The sequence below is a fragment of the Grampus griseus genome (assembly GCF_964374135.1).
Source record: "Grampus griseus genome assembly, chromosome: 1".
NCBI lineage: Eukaryota > Metazoa > Chordata > Mammalia > Artiodactyla > Delphinidae > Grampus > Grampus griseus.
In genome coordinates, this window is record NC_139017.1 from 23901258 (window position 1) to 23919359 (window position 18102).

At 35.7% G+C, this 18102-nt stretch overlaps 1 protein-coding gene across 11 annotated transcripts in view; it reads right to left on the reverse strand.

The window, feature by feature from the left end:
• Positions 1-18102, reverse strand: part of CDC42BPA (CDC42 binding protein kinase alpha) — a 324813-nt gene that overhangs the window by 68155 nt on the left and 238556 nt on the right. For all 11 annotated transcript variants that reach the window (XM_082655136.1, XM_082655135.1, XM_082655134.1 and 8 more), the window contains one exon: positions 9633-9757. In XM_082655136.1, the coding sequence (XP_082511262.1) occupies positions 9633-9757 (125 nt within the window). The remainder of the gene's footprint in view (positions 1-9632; positions 9758-18102) is intronic.

Consider the following 18102-nt stretch of genomic DNA (forward strand, 5'->3'; position numbering starts at 1 on the left):
TTTACTCTAATTTTATTTTATTTTATCTTCTTCTTTCTTTCTTTCTTTTTTTTTTCCTCCCTTTTTTTTTTTTTTTTTTGGTACGCGGGCCTCTCACTGCTGTGGTCTCTCCCATTGCGCAGGCTCAGCGACCATCGCCCACGGGCCCAGCCGCTCCACGGCATGTGGGATCCTCCCGGACCAGGGCACGAACCCGCGTCCCCTGCATCGGCAGGCAGACTCTCAACCACTGCGCCACCAGGGAAGCCCATTTTTTTCTCCCTTTTACTCTGAGCCATGTGGAAGACAGGCTCTTGGTGCTCCAGCCAGGCGTCAAAGCTGTGCCTTTCAGGTGGGAGAGCCAAATTCAGGACACTGGTCCACAAGAGACCTCCCAGCTCCATGTAATATCAAATGGCGAAAATCTCCCAAAGATCTCCATCTCAATGCCAAGGCCCAGCTCCACTCAACAACCAGCAAGCTACAGTGCTGGACACCCTATGCCAAACAACTATCAAGACAGGGACAAAACCCCATCCATTAGCAGAGAGGCTGCCTAAAATCATAAGGCCACAGACACCCCAAAACACACCACCAGACATAGACCTGCCCACCAGAAAGACAAGATCCAGCCTCATCCACCAGAACACATGCACTAGTCCCCTCCACCAGGAAGCCTACACAACCCATGGAACCAACCTTAGCCACTGGGGACAGACACCAAAAACAACAGGAACTACGAACCTGCAGCCTGCAAAAAGGAGACCCCAAACACAGTAAGTTAAGCAAAATGAGAAGACAGAAAAACACACAGAAGATGAAGGAGCAAGATAAAAACCCACCAGACCTAACAAATGAAGAGGAAATAGGCAGTCTACCTGAAAAAGATTTCAGAATAATGATAGTAAAGATGATTCAAAATCTTGGAAATAGAATGGAGAAAATACAAGAAACGTTTAAGAAGGACCTAGAAGAACTAAAGAACAAAAAAACAGTGATGAACAACACAATAAATGAAATTAAAAATACTCTAGAAGGGATCAACAGCAGAATAACTGAGGCAGAAGAACGGTAAGTGACCTGGAAGATAAAATAGTGGAAATAACTACTGCAGAGCAGAATAAAGAAAAAAGAATGAAAAGAATTGAGGACAGTCTCAGAGACCTCTGGGACAACATTAAACACACCAACATTTGAATTATAGGGGTCCCAGAAGAAGAAGAGAAAAAAAAAGGGACTGAGAAAATATTTGAAGAGATTATAGTTGAAAACTTCCCTAATATGGGAAAGGAAATAGTTAATCAAGTCCAGGAAGCACAGAGAGTGCCATAAAGGATAAATCCAAGGAGAAACACACCAAGACACATATTAATCAAACTGTCAAAAATTAAATACACAGAAAGAATATTAAAAGCAGCAAGGGAAAAACAACAAATAACACACAAGGGAATCCCCATAAGGTTAACAGCTAATCTTTCAGCAGAAACTGTGGAAGCAGAAGGGAGTGGCTGGACATATTTAAAGTGATGAAGGAGAAAAACCTACAACCAAGATTACTCTACGCAGCAAGGATCTCATTCAGATTTGACGGAGAAATTAAAAGCTTTACAGACAAGCAAAAGCTAAGAGAATTCAGCACCACCAAACCAGCTTTACAGCAAATGCTAAAGGAACTTTTCTAGGCAGGAAACAGAATAGAAGGAAAAGCACAATAACAAACCCAAAACAATTAAGAAAATGGGAATAGGAACATACATATCAATAATTACCTTAAATGTAAATGGATTAAATGCTCCATCCAAAAGATACAGACTGGATGAATGGATACAAAAACAAGACCCATATATATGCTGTCTACAAGAGATCCACTTCAGACCTAGGGACACATACAGACTGAAAGTGAGGGGATGGAAAAAGATATTCCATGCAAATGAATATCAAAAGAAAGCTGGAGTAGCAATACTCATATCAGGTAAAATAGACTTTAAAATAAAGAATGCTACAAGAGACAAGGAAGGACACTACATAATGATCAAGGGATCAATCCAAGAAGAAGATATAACAATTGTAAATATTTATGCACCCAACATAGGAGCACCTCAATACATAAGGCAAATACTAACAGCCATAAAAGGGGAAATTGACAGTAACACATTCATAGTAGGGGACTTAAACACCCCACTTTCACCAATGGACAGATCATCCAAAATGAAAATAAATAAGGAAACACAAGTTTTAAATGATACATTTAACAAGATGGACTTAATTGATATTTATAGGACATTCCATCCAAAAACAACAGAATACACATTCTTCTCAAGTGCTCATGGAATATTCTCCAGGACAGATCATATATTGGGTCAGAAACCAGCCCTTGGTAAATTTAAGAAAATTGAAATCATATCAAGTATCTTTTCCAACCACAATTCTATGAGACTAGATATCAATTACAGGGAAAAAAATCTGTAAAAAATACAAACACACAGAGGCTAAACAATACATGACTTAATAACCAAGGGATCACTGAAGAAAACAAAGAGGAAATCAAAAAATATCTAAAAACAAATGACAATGAAAACACGATGACCCAAAACCTATGGGATGCAGCAACAGCAGTTCTAAGAGGGAAGTTTATAGAAATACATCCTACCTTAAGAAACAAGAAACACCTCAAACAAACATCCTAAATTTACACCTAAAGCAATTAGAGAAAGAAGAACAAAGAAAACCCCAAAGTTAGCAGAAGGAAAGAAATCATAAAGATCAGATCAGAAATAAATGGAAAAGAAATGAAGGAAACGATAGCACAGATCAATAAAATTAAAAGCTGGTTCTTTGAGAAGATAAACAAAATTGATAAACCATTAGCCAGACTCATCAATAAAAAAAGGGAGAAGACTCAAATCAATAGAATTAGAAATGAAAAAGAACAACTGACACTGCAGAAATACAAAGGATCATGAAAGATTACTACAAGCGGCTATATGCCAATAAAATGGACAACCTGGAAGAAATGGACAAATTCTTAGAAATGCACAACCTTCAGAGACTGAACCAGGAAGGAATAGAAAATATAAACAGACTAATCACAAGCACTGAAATTGAAACTGTGATTAAAAACATTCCAACAAACAAAAGCCCAGGACCAGATGGCTTCACAGGCGAATAGTATCTAACATTTAGAGAAGAGCTAACACCTATCCTTCTCAAACTCTTCAAAAATATAGCAGAGGGAGGAACACTCCCAAACTCATTCTACGAGGCCACCATCACCCTGATACCAAAACCAGACAAAGATGTCACAAAGAAAGAAAACTACAGGCCAATATCACTGATGAACATAGATGCAAAAATCCTCAACAAAATACTAGCAAACAGAATCCAACAGCACATTAAAAGGATCATACACAATGATCAAGTGGGGTTTATCCCAGGAATGCAAGGATTCTTCAATATACACAAATCAATCAATGTAATACACCACATTAACAAACTGAAGGAGAAAAACCATATGATCATCTCAATAGATGCAGAGAAAGCTTTTGACAAAATTCAACACCCATTTATGATAAAAATCCTCCAGAAAGTAGGCATAGAGGGAACTTTCCTCAACATAATAAAGGCCATATATGACAAACCCACAGGCAACATCGTCCTCAATGATGAAAAACTGAAACCATTTCCTCTAAGATCAGAAACAAGACAAGGTTGCCCACTCTCACCACTATTATTCAACATAATATTGGAAGTTTTAGCCACAGGAATCAGAGAAGAAAAAGAAATAAAAGGAATCCAAATCGGAAAAGAAGCAAAGCTGTCACTGTTGGAAGATGACATGATACTATACATTGAGAATCCTAAAGATGCTACCAGAAAACTACTAGAGCTAATCAATGAATTTGGTAAAGTAGCAGGATAGAAAATTAATGCACAGAAATCTCTTGCATTCCAATAAACTAATGATGAAAAATCTGAAAGAGAAAGTAAGGAAACACTCCCATTTACGATTGCAACAAAAAGAATAAAATATCTAGGAATAAACCTACCTAAGGACACAAAAGACCTGTATCCGGAAAATTATAAGACACTGATGAAAGAAATTAAAGATGATACAAACAGATGGAGAGATATACCATGTTCTTGGATTGGAAGAATCAACATTGTGAAAATGACTCGACTACCCAAAGCAATCTATAGATTCAATGCAATCCCTATCAAACTACCACTGGCACTGTTCACAGAACTACAACAAAAAATTTCGCAATTTGTATGGAAATACAAAAGACCCCGAATAGCCAAAGCAATCTTGAGAACGAAAAACGGAGCTGGAGGAATCAGGCTCCCAGAGTCCAGACTATACTACAAAGCTACAGTAATCAAGACAGTATGGTACTGGCACAAAAACACAAATATAGATCAATGGAACAGGATAGAAAGCCCAGAGATAAACCACGTACATATGGTCACCTTATCTTTGATAAAGGAGGCAAGAATATACAATGGAGAAAGGACAGCCTCTTCAATAAGTGATGCTGGGAAAAATGGACAGCTACATGTAAAAGAATGAAATTAGAACACTCCCTAACACCATACACAAAAATAAACTCAAAATGGATTAAAGACCTAAATGTAAGGCCAAAAACTATCAAACTCTTAGAGGAGAACATAGGCAGAACAGTCTATGACATAAATCACAGTAAGATCCTTTTTGACCCACCTCCTAGAGAAATGGAAATAAAAACAAAAATAAACAAATAGGACCTAATGAAACTTAAAAGCTTTTGCACAGCAAAAGAAACCATAAACAAGACAAAAAGACAACCTTCAGAATGGGAGAAAATATTTGCAAATGAAGCAACTGACAAAGGATTAATCTCCAAAATTTACAAGCAGCTCATGCAGCTCAATATCAAAAAAACAAACCACCCAATCCAAAAATGGGCAGAAGACTTAAATAGACATTTCTCCGAAGAAGATACACAGATTGCCAACAAACACATGAAAGAATGCTCAACATCATTAATCATTAGAGAAATGCAAATCAAAACTACAATGCGATATCATTGCACACCGGTCAGAATGGCCATCATCAAAAAATTTACAAACAATAAATGCTGGAGAGGGTGTGGAGAAAAGGGAATCCTCTTGCACTGTTGGTGGGAATGTAAATTGATAACAGCCACTATGGAGAACAGTATGGAGGTTCCTTAAAAATCTAAAAATAGAACTACCATACGACCCAGCAATCCCACTACTGGGCATATACCCTGAGAAAACCATAATTCAAAAAGAGTCATGTACCAAAATGTTCATCGCAGCTCTATTTACAAGAGCCAGGACATGGAAGCAACCTAATTGTCCATCAACAGATGAATGGATAAAGAAGATGTGGCACATATATACACTGGAATACGACTCAGCCATAAAAAGGAACGAAATTGAGTTATTTGTAGTGAGGTGGATGGACCTAGAGTCTGTCATATGGAGTGAAGTAAGTCAGAAAGAGAAAAACAAATACCGTATGCTAACACATACATATGGAATCTAAAAAAAAAGAAAAAAATGGTGATGAAGAACCTAAGGGCAAGATGGGAATAAGGACACAGACCTACTAGAGAATGGACTTGAGGATACGGGGAGGGGGAAAGGTAAGCTGGGACAAAGTGAGAGAGTGGCATGGACATATATACACTACCAAACGTTAAATAGATAGCTAGTGGGAAGCAGCCGCATAGCACAGGGAGATCAGCTCGGTGCTTTGTGTCCACCTAGAGGGGTGGGATAGGGAGGGTGGGAGGGAGGGAGACGCAAGAGGGAAGAGATATGGGGACATATGTATATGTATAACTGATTCACTTTGTTATAAAGCAGAAACTAACACACCATTGTAAAGCAATTATACTTCAATAAAGACGTTTAAAATAAACAGTTTTAGAGGCAAGTCTCTCATCTTTTCTTTGGCTAAGTCAAAATAATCAAGAAATATTTACTAAATACTGATTATTATGTAGACATATTAGGAAGACTGAAGAAGACATATAAGACATGGTCCTTAAAAAGTTTGGTAGTCAGCACAGACTTAGCGAACTTATGGTTACCACGGGAGAAGGGGTGGGGGAGGACAGATTGGGAGTTTGAGACACTGCTATAATTAAAATAGATAACCAACAAGGACCTACTGTATAGCACAGGGAACTCTGCTCAATATTCCGTAATAACCTAAATGGGAAAAGAATTTGAAAAAGAATAGATACACATATATGTATAACGGAATCACTTTGCTGTACACCTGAGACTAACACAACATTGTTAATCAACTATACTCCAACATAAAATTAAAATTAAAAAAAAAGTTTGGGAGTCAGGACACATATAGTAGAGTGATTAAGAACTTGACTCGAGTCATATAGAACTAGGTTCAAATCCTAGCTCACTGTTTAGCAGTTGTGTGTCTTTGGATAAGTCATTTACCCCCTCTAACTCTCTGTTATCTCACTTATAAGATGGGAATAATAATAATATCTACTTAATAGGACTGTTGTGATAACTAAATGAGAAAACATGTGAATTTTCAGCCTAATGCCTACAACATACTATTTTTTAATCACTGTAAACTATTACTACACAGGAATGAAAATTAATGAATGAGGAGTGTTTCAAATAATGTGAATGAATTTAAACAAAGGAAAGTAAAAGTTTCACTATTGAAAGCCTTTCCTGATTATTAAAACATTTTCCTGGTTGTCTTACACAGCTGTTTCCTCTATCTTCTACGATTATCACCCTCACCATTATCCTTCTTTCTATTATAAAACCCAACAACTTCAACGGCCTTATTTACTAGAAATTAAATCCCCAAATTTATATTTCTAATCCTAACCTTTAAGTCATCTTTTCTAAAGCATATTGGAAATCTCCACTCAGATATCTCAGAATGATCTCAGACTCACCAACAAACAAAAGAACAACTAAAATTGATTATAGCATCCTCCCCAAAGCTGGTTCCTTCTCCTGACTTTTCTTACTTCAGTGATAGCACCATTTTCTTAATCTCTCCAACACAGAGTTTCAGAAATACTAATTCCTCCTCATCTCTTGCCCTTCATTTATAATTAACTAAGTCCTATAGATCCTTCTTCCATGGCTTCTCCATTTGTTCATCTTCCCCCAAATTTCCTTCTATTTCATGCTGAACACCACTATGAAGAGTTACCTTCCTAATGCATCACCTCAATCAATTCCATAATCCGTTGCAGAAAAGCCTTCTCCTTCTTCTTATAAATAAATGAAGTTCTGATTCTTACCCAGTATTCATGTTAATTGTGCTGCAATAACTTTATTGGTCTTATTTCCTACTATTCTTTTATAGGAATAGTAGCACCCTTTATTGAACTCAGTGTTTTCAGAAAATGCATTATAGTTCCACTGATTACCCCCAACTTTCTTTAGCACCCAGTCTGAAGTAATTCTCCTCTATACTCATATAGAAAAATCAGTATTTGTACAATACATAAGACAATTTACATTTAAGTCTTGTTATTTATATCCAGCTCTGATCACATTAGTTTTTAAACTTTTAAATGTTACACTATAAGCTAGTACTTGAAGGCCAAGTACCCTATTTTACAGACCTTTCTATCTCCTATTATACCAGAAGAATGCATTATATGTGAGGAGATACATCTAAAAAATGAATCTTATGGACCAGCCTACTACTTCAACCTCTCCTCGTAGTACCATTTCGAAGAGAAAGAGTGAAGTCTTCTGATGAGTCAATGGTGAGAAGAAAGGTCCCTGTTCCAATACAGTGTGAGCAACAAGGTCTCCTTGACCTAAAAGGTTTTCTTTCACATGAAAGAGGTATTTCATAGGGAAAGGCAGAGGGAGCAGAGTAACGAGCCCATTAGAAATGCATTCAAATGAAGTCTTATATACAGCAGTGTTTGTTTTATTTTAAAACTGTTAATTTGGCCAATGGAAACATTGAAAACACTGCATATCACAAGTTTCGAAAACCTTGTTTTGGCATTACTTCATTTTTTAATATACCAAATTAAAGAACCAGGAATAACCTGAGACTTCTGACCTTTATAAGCTTGCACAGAATATCTCAGAGATATAACTTTCAAATAGGTGAGAACTCTGAGAACAGTGAGTATATCTTTTACTTTTAGCCTATTAGGTATTTAATAATTTATTATCGAATATATTAGTCCATTTCTAAATAATAGTTTTAATGTAAAGTGAATTCATTGTATTCCTGATTTCTTCTGCATATTTAACTTGAATGTGAAATGTGTAAAAAAGTGCTTTGTAGTATCACACAAAAATTTTCATCTTCATCCTTTCTACTAACCCTTTCCAGATAGTCCATATTTAAAGCTTCTTTACTAGAACCACTTCCCATTCCATCTGAACCCACCATGCAATCACTTGAAAAGATCAGTGGTCTAGGATCTTAGGCTTTGGCCAAATCAGTTTTGTCTTCTGTAAAGTCATTTTCATTAACATCTTATTACAAATTTGATTACATAATAATGGAGTTACAAATGAAAAGTCATAATGTTTGATATTATAAGCATGGCTAAAGATTAAAATGATTTTGCTTCAGAAATGTAGAGTTTATGACAAGGATCTCAATTAAATATTAATGAACCATTAACTGTACTATTTGGAACACAACCATATTTCCACAATTTGGGCATTTTCCTTCAGATATGCACTCAACAGTCACATTCATAAGCTAAAGCTGAGTTAACATAAGAGCTCTATAGTTAAGTCAATATCAAAATGTTTGAGTCATTTGGGTAAAATTACTTAAAAAGGCAGTGTTTATTCACTTATGATTTCATTTAAGAAGGAGGGTATTAAGCTGGTATAAGTAGGAAAAAATGCTTAGAGAACAAAAATAAGAGCATGATAAACTAACATTCTCACCAAATTACTGGTCTATAGATATTTGAAGAAACCAGTAGCTGTTTATATAAATAAAACATCAATAACGTGCTAAAAAAGAGTCAGAAAGTTAAAGTAAATATAAAAAGTTAGGCTATTTGCATTAGAAAATAAAGTCCCTGTTGGATTCTACTTTCTTCAAGTATCATAAAAATATACAAATTTTTACAAATACCAGAACAATCATTTGAGTTAATTAATATGAAAGTTACTAAGGCAATTATCCCAAATTAAATCCTAGGGGCTTAAAGAACAGTTGATAAAACTAAACTGTAACCATTTAATGTTTTTAAAATGCCGTGTGTGAATTAGTCTGTTATAATTATGAAAAGGGTGAAACCACATCTTCAGCTTGTAAAGTATTCTCCAGGCTTTCTGTTTCTTAAAGTAATCACAAACACAGCAATTTTGATCTTAGAAAGGAACACCGATAGCTAGTGAATGAGTTTCTTCAGTTCTTTAAGGACCAACTGTCTTAGGAGACAATAACATTTTCTTTTCTTAGAAAGAAATATCAGCTTCCAATGAAACTGTGTAAAAGCTGATATGGAATATTTGATGGAGTTAGAGAAAAGAGGAAAATAACAGACAACATAGAAGAAGCACAGACCAGTAATAAATATTCCTCCTGGAATTCATACCAACTTGACTATATGGCCAAAATTTACCCACAAAAACAGATTTAAGAGAGTACTCACCACTGAATTATTTCTGTGATTTGAGCTTCCCAATGTGCAACTGATTCCTTCTTGTCTGCTAGATCCTTTACCTCTTCTTCTAACTGCTGGTTGCATGTACTCAAGTTCTCATACAAAGTGGTAAGCTGAAAGGCAGTTTTAAGGTACTTAAAGACGTGTGACTTTTAGGAACAGGAATTCAAGGTGCTCAGATGCCTCTTGTTAAATCTGGTAACTCAAAAATGCTTGTCTTTCTGATTTCCTATTATGATGCACCCTCTGGTCACTGAATGTGGAAACATCAAGTACTCTGAATTCTCCTTCTGCCTTTGCTTTTCCCATACTCCCCATATTGAATTGGTTCCATCTGTGAACATTCTCCATTTGCCTGAAGAACTCCCCAGTTCTGTTGGTAACAACATCTCTCATTTTTTTGTCTGAAAATATCTCTATGTCATCCTCTTTTTAAAAAAACTTATAATTTCAAGCATATACAAAAATGAACAGAAGAGTATAAGTGAATTCCCATGAGCCCATCATCACTAACTTGAACAATTATCACCTCAATGTCAATCTTATTTCATTTGTACTCCTGTCTTCTTACCCTTTCCTCCGGTATTATTCTGCAGCAAATACCAGACATCATATAATTTTATCCATATATATTTCTGTGTATATCTCTAGAAAATAAGGCTCCCTTTTTATGTATAACCACAATATCATTATCATATTTAAACAAATTTAACAAGTTTCCTTACATTATCACATAGCTAGTAATTGTTCAAATTTCCAGTTGTCTCAAAACATCAAAAGACTTAACAGTCTGTTAAATTGAATCATACCAACAAGTAAACGTAACTTAATGGTTGCTCTATCTTTTAAGTCTTTTTTACTTATAGGCTCCAGATTATTCCATTTCGGCTGCTGTAGTGGAATATCACAGTCTGAGTGGCTTAAACAAGAAACATTTATTTCTGATAGTTCTGGACGCTGGGAAGTCCAGGATCAAGGCACCAGCAGATTCAGTGTCTGGCAAGGGCCCACTTCCTGGTTTTATAGATGGTCGTGGGATGAGGGAGCTCTGTGGGGTCTCTTTTATAAGAGCACTAATCCTATTCATGAAGGCTCTACCTTTATGACCTAATCATCTCCCAAAGGCTATACCTCCAAACAGTACTAGGTGTCAACATCTGAATTTTGGAGGGACACAAACATTTAGTACATAGCAGTTCCCCTCCAACACTTTAATTTTTCTTGTAATTTATTTGTTGAAGAAAGTAGGTTGTTTGTCCTGCAGAGTTCTCTACAGTCTGAATTTTTGCCTTCATTTTTGAAAGACATTTTTTGCTGTATATAATTTTCTAGATTGGCAGTTATTTTCCTTTCTATTCCTTTTTATTATTTATAGATGTCATTCCTTTTTATCCTGGGTTCCATTTTTTCTGTTGTAAAGACAGCTTTAAGTTTAGCTTTTGCTCCTTCTAATACAATGTGTCTTTCTTCTCTGGCTGCTTCTAGGATTTTCTTTGGTTGGTTGGTTTTTAGCAATTTTTCTATAATGTGCCTAAGGGATTTAATTTCTATTTATCACTTTTAGGGTTTGTGGCATTTCTTGAATTTGTGGCTAAATACTTCTCAGAGGTTTTGGAAAATTATGGGCCATTAACTCTGCAAATATTCCTTCTACCACAGTCTTTCTCCTCTCCTTCTGGGAAAGCAAATATTTGTATGTCATCTTTTCATCACGTCCCCTATGTCTCACATCCACTTTTATGTATTTCTGTCCTTTTTTCTTAATATATCTTTTAAAATTTATTATTTATTTAATTTATTTTTGGCTGCGTCTGGTCTTAGTCGTGGTGTGAGGGATCTTTGTTGTGGTGCATAGGCTCTCTAGTTGTGGTGTGCAGGTTTTCTCTTCTCTAGTTATGGCACGTAGGCTCCAGGGCACATGGGCTCTGTAGCTGTGGTGCGCGGGTTCCAGAGCACATGGGCTGTAGTTGAGGCATGCAAGCGTGCAAGTAGTTGTGGCATGCAGGCTTAGTTGCCCCATGGCACATGGGATCTTAGCTCCCTGACCGGGGGTCAAACCAGCATCCCCTGCATTGTAAGGCGGATTCTTTACCACTGGACCACCAGGGAAGTCCCTGTATTTCTGTCCTTTTAAATCTATATCCAGACTTCAGTATGGGAAGGTTTTTATTTACCCCTTCCTTTCTTTGGTTCTTTCCAATCTACTGTTAAAATTTTCTGTTGGGATTTTTCATTTATTTTATTTTTCACTTCTAAAGATTTATTTGACTGTTTTGTATACATTCCAGTTGTCTGCTGAAATTCTTCATCATGTTTATTTTCTTGAATATATCATACAGTTATTTTAAAGTTCAGTTAAGAAAATTCCAATACTCGGAATTGTGTGGGTCTGTTTATACTGACTGCCTGGTTTTCTTCTCATTTATTCTTTTCTTACTTTGTTTTTGCTATTATACTTTTATGTCTTGGTTTTCTTTGGTTGTATCTCTTGGTATGCATTGTAATTTCTTACTGCATGCCACATATAGTGTATGAAAATTTTAGAGATAACTTGAGGCTCTATATAATATCTTCCTCCAGAGACTGCTTACTTTTACTTCTGCTAGGCAATTAGACAGATCATGGATTCAGTTACTTAGAGGCTGGGTTTCAGTCACTGAGAGGGCTCATCTCTCTCTGGTTCACCCTTATTTCTAAAATGTAGCCTTTTCGATGAGTTCAATTGAAAGCTTGAATTGATTACCAAGGATCCTGCACCTTGGTGGGCATTGATATTCAGTTTTTCTCTCTAAACTTGTGATACTGTGGAATACTGTGCTCAACTTCCTGGATTCTCTGCTACAGCTTTCATATCTGCAAATGCCTCAAGAGGAAAACTGGCACTGAATGCTGGGCTCATCTCTCTGTACTACTCCTTTCTAAAGGATCTGGGTCAGTAAAGTCTCAGCTGCCTTCTTATCTCTCCAGTGCCTTCCTGCAGATGAATACTTCCAGGCAGTATTGCTACCGTATTAAAAACATTTTTTTTTAAGTCCAGCTTTATAGCTCTTCTTGGTGAGGTGGTAGGTATGATGTAAGCTAATCTGTCACAGAAGCAAAAATTCTTGTTTATTTAGTTTTTAAAAGTTCATGATAAAACATTTGCATACAATTTTTATTTCATGGCTACATTTTTCTGATAAATGGTCTCAATATGTCATTAGTTATTACTATTCCTTTCTTCCTTTCTGATATATTTGTAGAGATATTGTGTTAGTTTTCTTTCTGATTACTCAGCTTGAAGGAGACGAATATTTCCTACAAGAATTATTTATAGGTTTGTGAAGATGAGGGGCCATGTGATGGCTAAATTTATGAGTCAACTTGATTGGGTCATAGGGTGCCTAGACATTTGGTCAAACATTCTGGTTGTGTCTTTGAAGGTGTCTCTGGGTGAGATTAACATTTCAATTGATTGACTGAATAAAGCAGATTACCTTCCTAATGTGGATGGTTCCCATTCTATCAGTTGAAGGCCTGAACAGAAAAAAAGGCTGACCCTAGTAAAAGGGAACTCCTCCTGCCTGACTTGCTTTCAAGCTGGGACATTGGATTCTGTCCTTGGTCTCTTACTGAAACAGTAGCTCTTCCTTGGTCTGACATAAGAAACTATTGCTATGATTTACATCAGAGAATGTTTTGCCTATGTTCTCTTCTAGGAGATTTATGGTATCATGTCTTAATATTTAAGTCTTCAAGCCATTCTGAGTTTATTTTTGTGTATGGTGTGAGGGAGTGTTTTAACTTCATTGTTTTATATGCAGCTGTCCAGCTCTCCCAACACTACTTGCTGAAGAGACTGTCTTTTCTCCATTGTATATTCTTGCCTCCCTTGTTGAAGATTAATTGACTATAGGTGTGTGGGTTTATTTCTGGGCTCTCTATTCTGTTCCACTGATCCATATGTCTGTTTCTGTCAGCCAATACCAAGCTGTTTTGATTACTGTAGCTTTGTAGTATTGTCTGAAGTCTGGGAGGATTATGTCTCCAGCTTTGTTCTTTTTCCTCAGGATTGCTTTGGCAATTCTGTTTTTTGTTGTGGTTCCATATAAATTTTAGGAATATTTGTTCTAGTTCTGTAAAAAATGACATGGGTAATTTGACAGAGATCACATAAAATCTGTAGACTGTTTTGGGTAGTATGGCCATTTTAACAATATTAATTCTTCCAATCCAAGAGCATGGGATATCTTTCCATTTCTTTGAATCATTTTCAATTTCCTTTATCAATGTTTTATAGCTCTTAGCATGTAAGTCTCTCACCTCCTTGGTCAGGTTTATTCCTAAATTTGTTTGTTTTTTTATTGATGCGATTTTAAAAGGGATTGTCTTTTCACTTTCCCTGTCTGAGATTTCACTGTTAGTGTAAAGAAATGCAACTGATTTCTGTATGTTAATCTTGTATACTGCTACCTTGCTGAATTTGTTTACCGGTTCTCGTAGTTTCTGTGTGGAGTCTTTAGGGTTTCCTATATATGGTATCATGTCATCTGCATACAATGACAACTTTACCTCTTCCCTTCTAATTTGGATACCTTTTATTTCTTTTTCTTGTCTGACTGCTGTGGCTAGGATTTCTAATACTATGTTGAACAGAAGTGGTAAGAGTGGGCATCCTTGTCTTGTTCCAGATTTTAGCAGGAAGGCTTTCAGCTTTTCACCTTTGAGTATTATGTTGGCTATGGGTTTGCCATAAATAGCTTTTACATGCTGAGATATGTTCCCTCTACACCCACTTTGGGAAGAGCTTTTATCATGAATGGATGTTGAGTTTTATCAAATGCTTTTTCTGCATCTATTGAGATGATCATGTTGTTTTTGTCTTTTCTTATGTTGATGTGGTTTATCACACTGACTGATTTGCATATGTTGAACCATCCATGTAACCCTGGGATGAATCCAGCTTGATCATGGTGTATGATCCTTTTTATGGTTGTTGGATTCGGTTTCCTAATATTTTGTTGAGGATTTTTGCATCTATATTTATCAAAGATATGGGCCTGTAATTTTCTCTGCCAATAAACTGGACAAACTAGAAGAAATGTACAAGTTTTGCCAACTCCCTAAACTAAGTTCATCTGGAATTCTCCTAATGACCCAGGTTTTTTCTGGTGTGTGTTTTTAACCTGTACTTCCATGGGAGATAGGCAGTTTTAGCACAAGTCACAATGCAAAGCTTCATTTCTTCCCCTCTGCCAAAACACAAATTACTTTATGCATTCCCCATTTAATCCTATCCTCAACCTCATTGTCTTCTTAGAAAGAAAAACGGTCAGAGAACCTGTCACTACCAACGCACATCGTTATCTGCCTATTGAGAACAAGGAACTTACGTTTTGTACTCCAGGGTGTGCTATTTACCTTTAAAAATGTATTTTACCATCTATTTTCTTTTTATAGGTTTATTAAGGTATAATTTACATACTATAAAATTCACTCATTATAACACTTATGGTTTGATGATTTTTAGTAAATTTAAACATTTGTGCAATAGTCACCACAATCTGGTTTGGGAACACTTCCAATACCTGAGAAATTTCCCTCAAGCTGGTTTGCAGTCAATCCTGGCTTCCACCATGAGTTCTCGGCATCACTGATCTATTTTCTGTGTCTATAGTTTTGCCTTTTCTAGAAACGTAATATCAATGAAATAATACAACATATAGTTTTTTGTATCAGGCTTTTTTCACTTATCATATTATTGAGGTTCAACCACAGTGTTGCACATATCAGAAACTAACCCCTTTTTATAGCTGGGTAGTATTCTATTACATGGATATTAGTACACTTTATTTATCCATTCACTACTTGATGAACATTTGCATTGTTTCCGGTTATTTGCTATTATGAATAATGATGCAATGAACATTCATATACAAGTTTCTAAAGGGACTATGTTTTTAATTCTTCTGGATAAATATCTAGGAGAATTTCCGAGTTATAGGGTAAGTGTATGCTTAACTTTTTGAGAAATTTCAAAACTGTTTTCTGAAGTAGTTATACCATCTTGCACTCCTACAAGCAGTGTAGGAGTTTCAGTTCCTCCATATCCTTGCCAACAGCTGGTATGGTCACTGACTGATTAACTCTTGAGCCTGTACAACAATATGTTTCTATGGTTTAACTTGCATTGTTCCTAATGACTAATGATAGTGAATAGCTTTTCACGTGCTTATTTGTTATTCATGTATCTTCTTTCATGAAATTTTCCCCCGTTTTCAATTTTCCCCCCGTTATTTTCCATTGGCTTGTTTGTATTATTTCTTGAGTTTTAAGAGTTCTTTATACATTCCAAATATAAGTCTTTTATCAGATAAATTATTTGAAAATCTTTTCATCTATATATGTCTTTTCATTTTATTAATGTTGTCTTTAAATTTTGATGAGGTTCAATTTATAATTATTTTTCTCTCAAGGTTTGTGCTTTGTGTCATATCTAAAAAATCTTTGACTAATGCCAAATCACAAAGATTTTCTCCTTTGCTTACCTCATATTTCAGTTTATGATCCATTTTGAATTAATTGTGTATGTTATGAGGTAAGGATCTAAGTTAACTTTTTACACATAGATATCCAATTATTCCAGCACCATTTGTTGAAAAGATTCTCCTTTTCCCATTGAATTGCCTTGGTACTTTTGCTGAAAATCAATCAACCATAAATATGACGTCTTATTTTTGGACTCTCTACTCTGTTCCATTATGCCAATGTTACCGTCTTTTGATTACTATAAATTTACAGTTAAGTTTCGAAATTCTGTAGTGTAAATCCTCCAACTTCTGTACCCCTCGCCTCCCCACCCCCCGCCAAATATTTTTGCTATTGTAGATCTTCTGTATTCCCATATAAATTTAAGGATAAGCTTGCCAGTTCTAACAAAAAAGCCTAGCAAAATTTTGGTAGTGATTTCCCCAAATCCATAGATCTATTAGGAGAGAACTGCAGTTCTAACAATATGCAGTATATCTCTCCATTTGTTTAGATATTCCTTAATTTATCTCAGTAATGTTTTGTAGTTGTCTTCCTTTGGTTAACTCTGGGAGCTCTGAAATGTCTGTTTTCAACAACTGTGTCCACTTTGAAACTTTTTTTTTCTTGAGCGGATTCATCAATCTCTTCATGTTAGCATAGCCAGAAGTCTACCAGCTATTTTGGAGAATGTTTTTTGTAGATGCAGTGTCTTCATTAATTCCTACAACACATCCTTTTCTGATCACCATTGCTTTTGACTTACAATCTGTGACTGGGGTTTCAGCTGGAGATTTGCAAGAAGAGGAGGAAATACAAATTTTTGCACTGTCATGTTACAGTAGTTCAAAGGAGTCTTAAATAGATGTGTTTAGTATTTGTCAGGAAAAGTTAATCTTCTCATTCTTACTGAATTAAAGCACAGGGGCTCTGGAGCCAGACTACCCGTGTTCCAATCCCATCCTGCCACTCCCTAGTTTTGAGATTACAAGAGTAGCTTAATCTCCTTTTTCCTCAATTTCCTCATCTGTAAAATGGTAGGAACAATAGGGTATACCTCACAGAGTTATTGTGAGAATTATATGGTTTATATAAAGTAACTCAGGAGAGGGCCTGCACAAAGTAAATTCTACCTAAGCATTACTTCATTTTGCATGTTTGGGAATGAGAAGGTTTTACTATTTGTAAATTGACATACCTGGCTTACGATAATTATAAGACTACACAGGAATATGGAAAAATGCTCATGTTTTAAATGAAACGGCAGATTAGAAAATAAAATGTATATATGACTGAAATTATGTAATAATACATATACAACAAAACCTGGAAAGGAACATATAAAAGTAAAATAGTTGTTTCATGTTAATGAAATCATAGGTAACTTTTATGTTGAATATTTTCCACATTGTGTAATTTTGCTTTTATGTAAAATAATTATTTAATAACAAGATACAAATGATAATATTTTCTTACTGGAAACCATTTACTTCCACTCCTTGGCATATATGGCTAATTTTACTTGCAATAAATTACCTTTAATAGAAACTTTGAATACAGACTTCTGAAAATATCAACAAACTTATTTCTATTTCCTTTTTAATTTTTATTTTTGAAGTTAAAAAATCTGACTATGAGACTCTATTAGTTATATAAGTTTCAAAATTAACATACTAATTGCTTTTTGGTTTCTATATCTGAAGTTCTGTTGAGAAGGAATTCGGTTCTCTTCAAGCAGGTTCCCAATGGAACAGTTGGTGTAGCAATGGCAAAGGTATTCTTTGGTTATCCCTCTTGGGGAAAATACCCAATTCAACCAAACCAAAAAATGAATAAATGGAAAGAAACAGTGATGATGTGCAGTTAGGTGGACTGACAGAGAAGTAAAGCTGAATAAAAGGACCAAAAATAGAGAAGAGGTTCAAATGGAAGAAGACCCAGATCCTCCCCT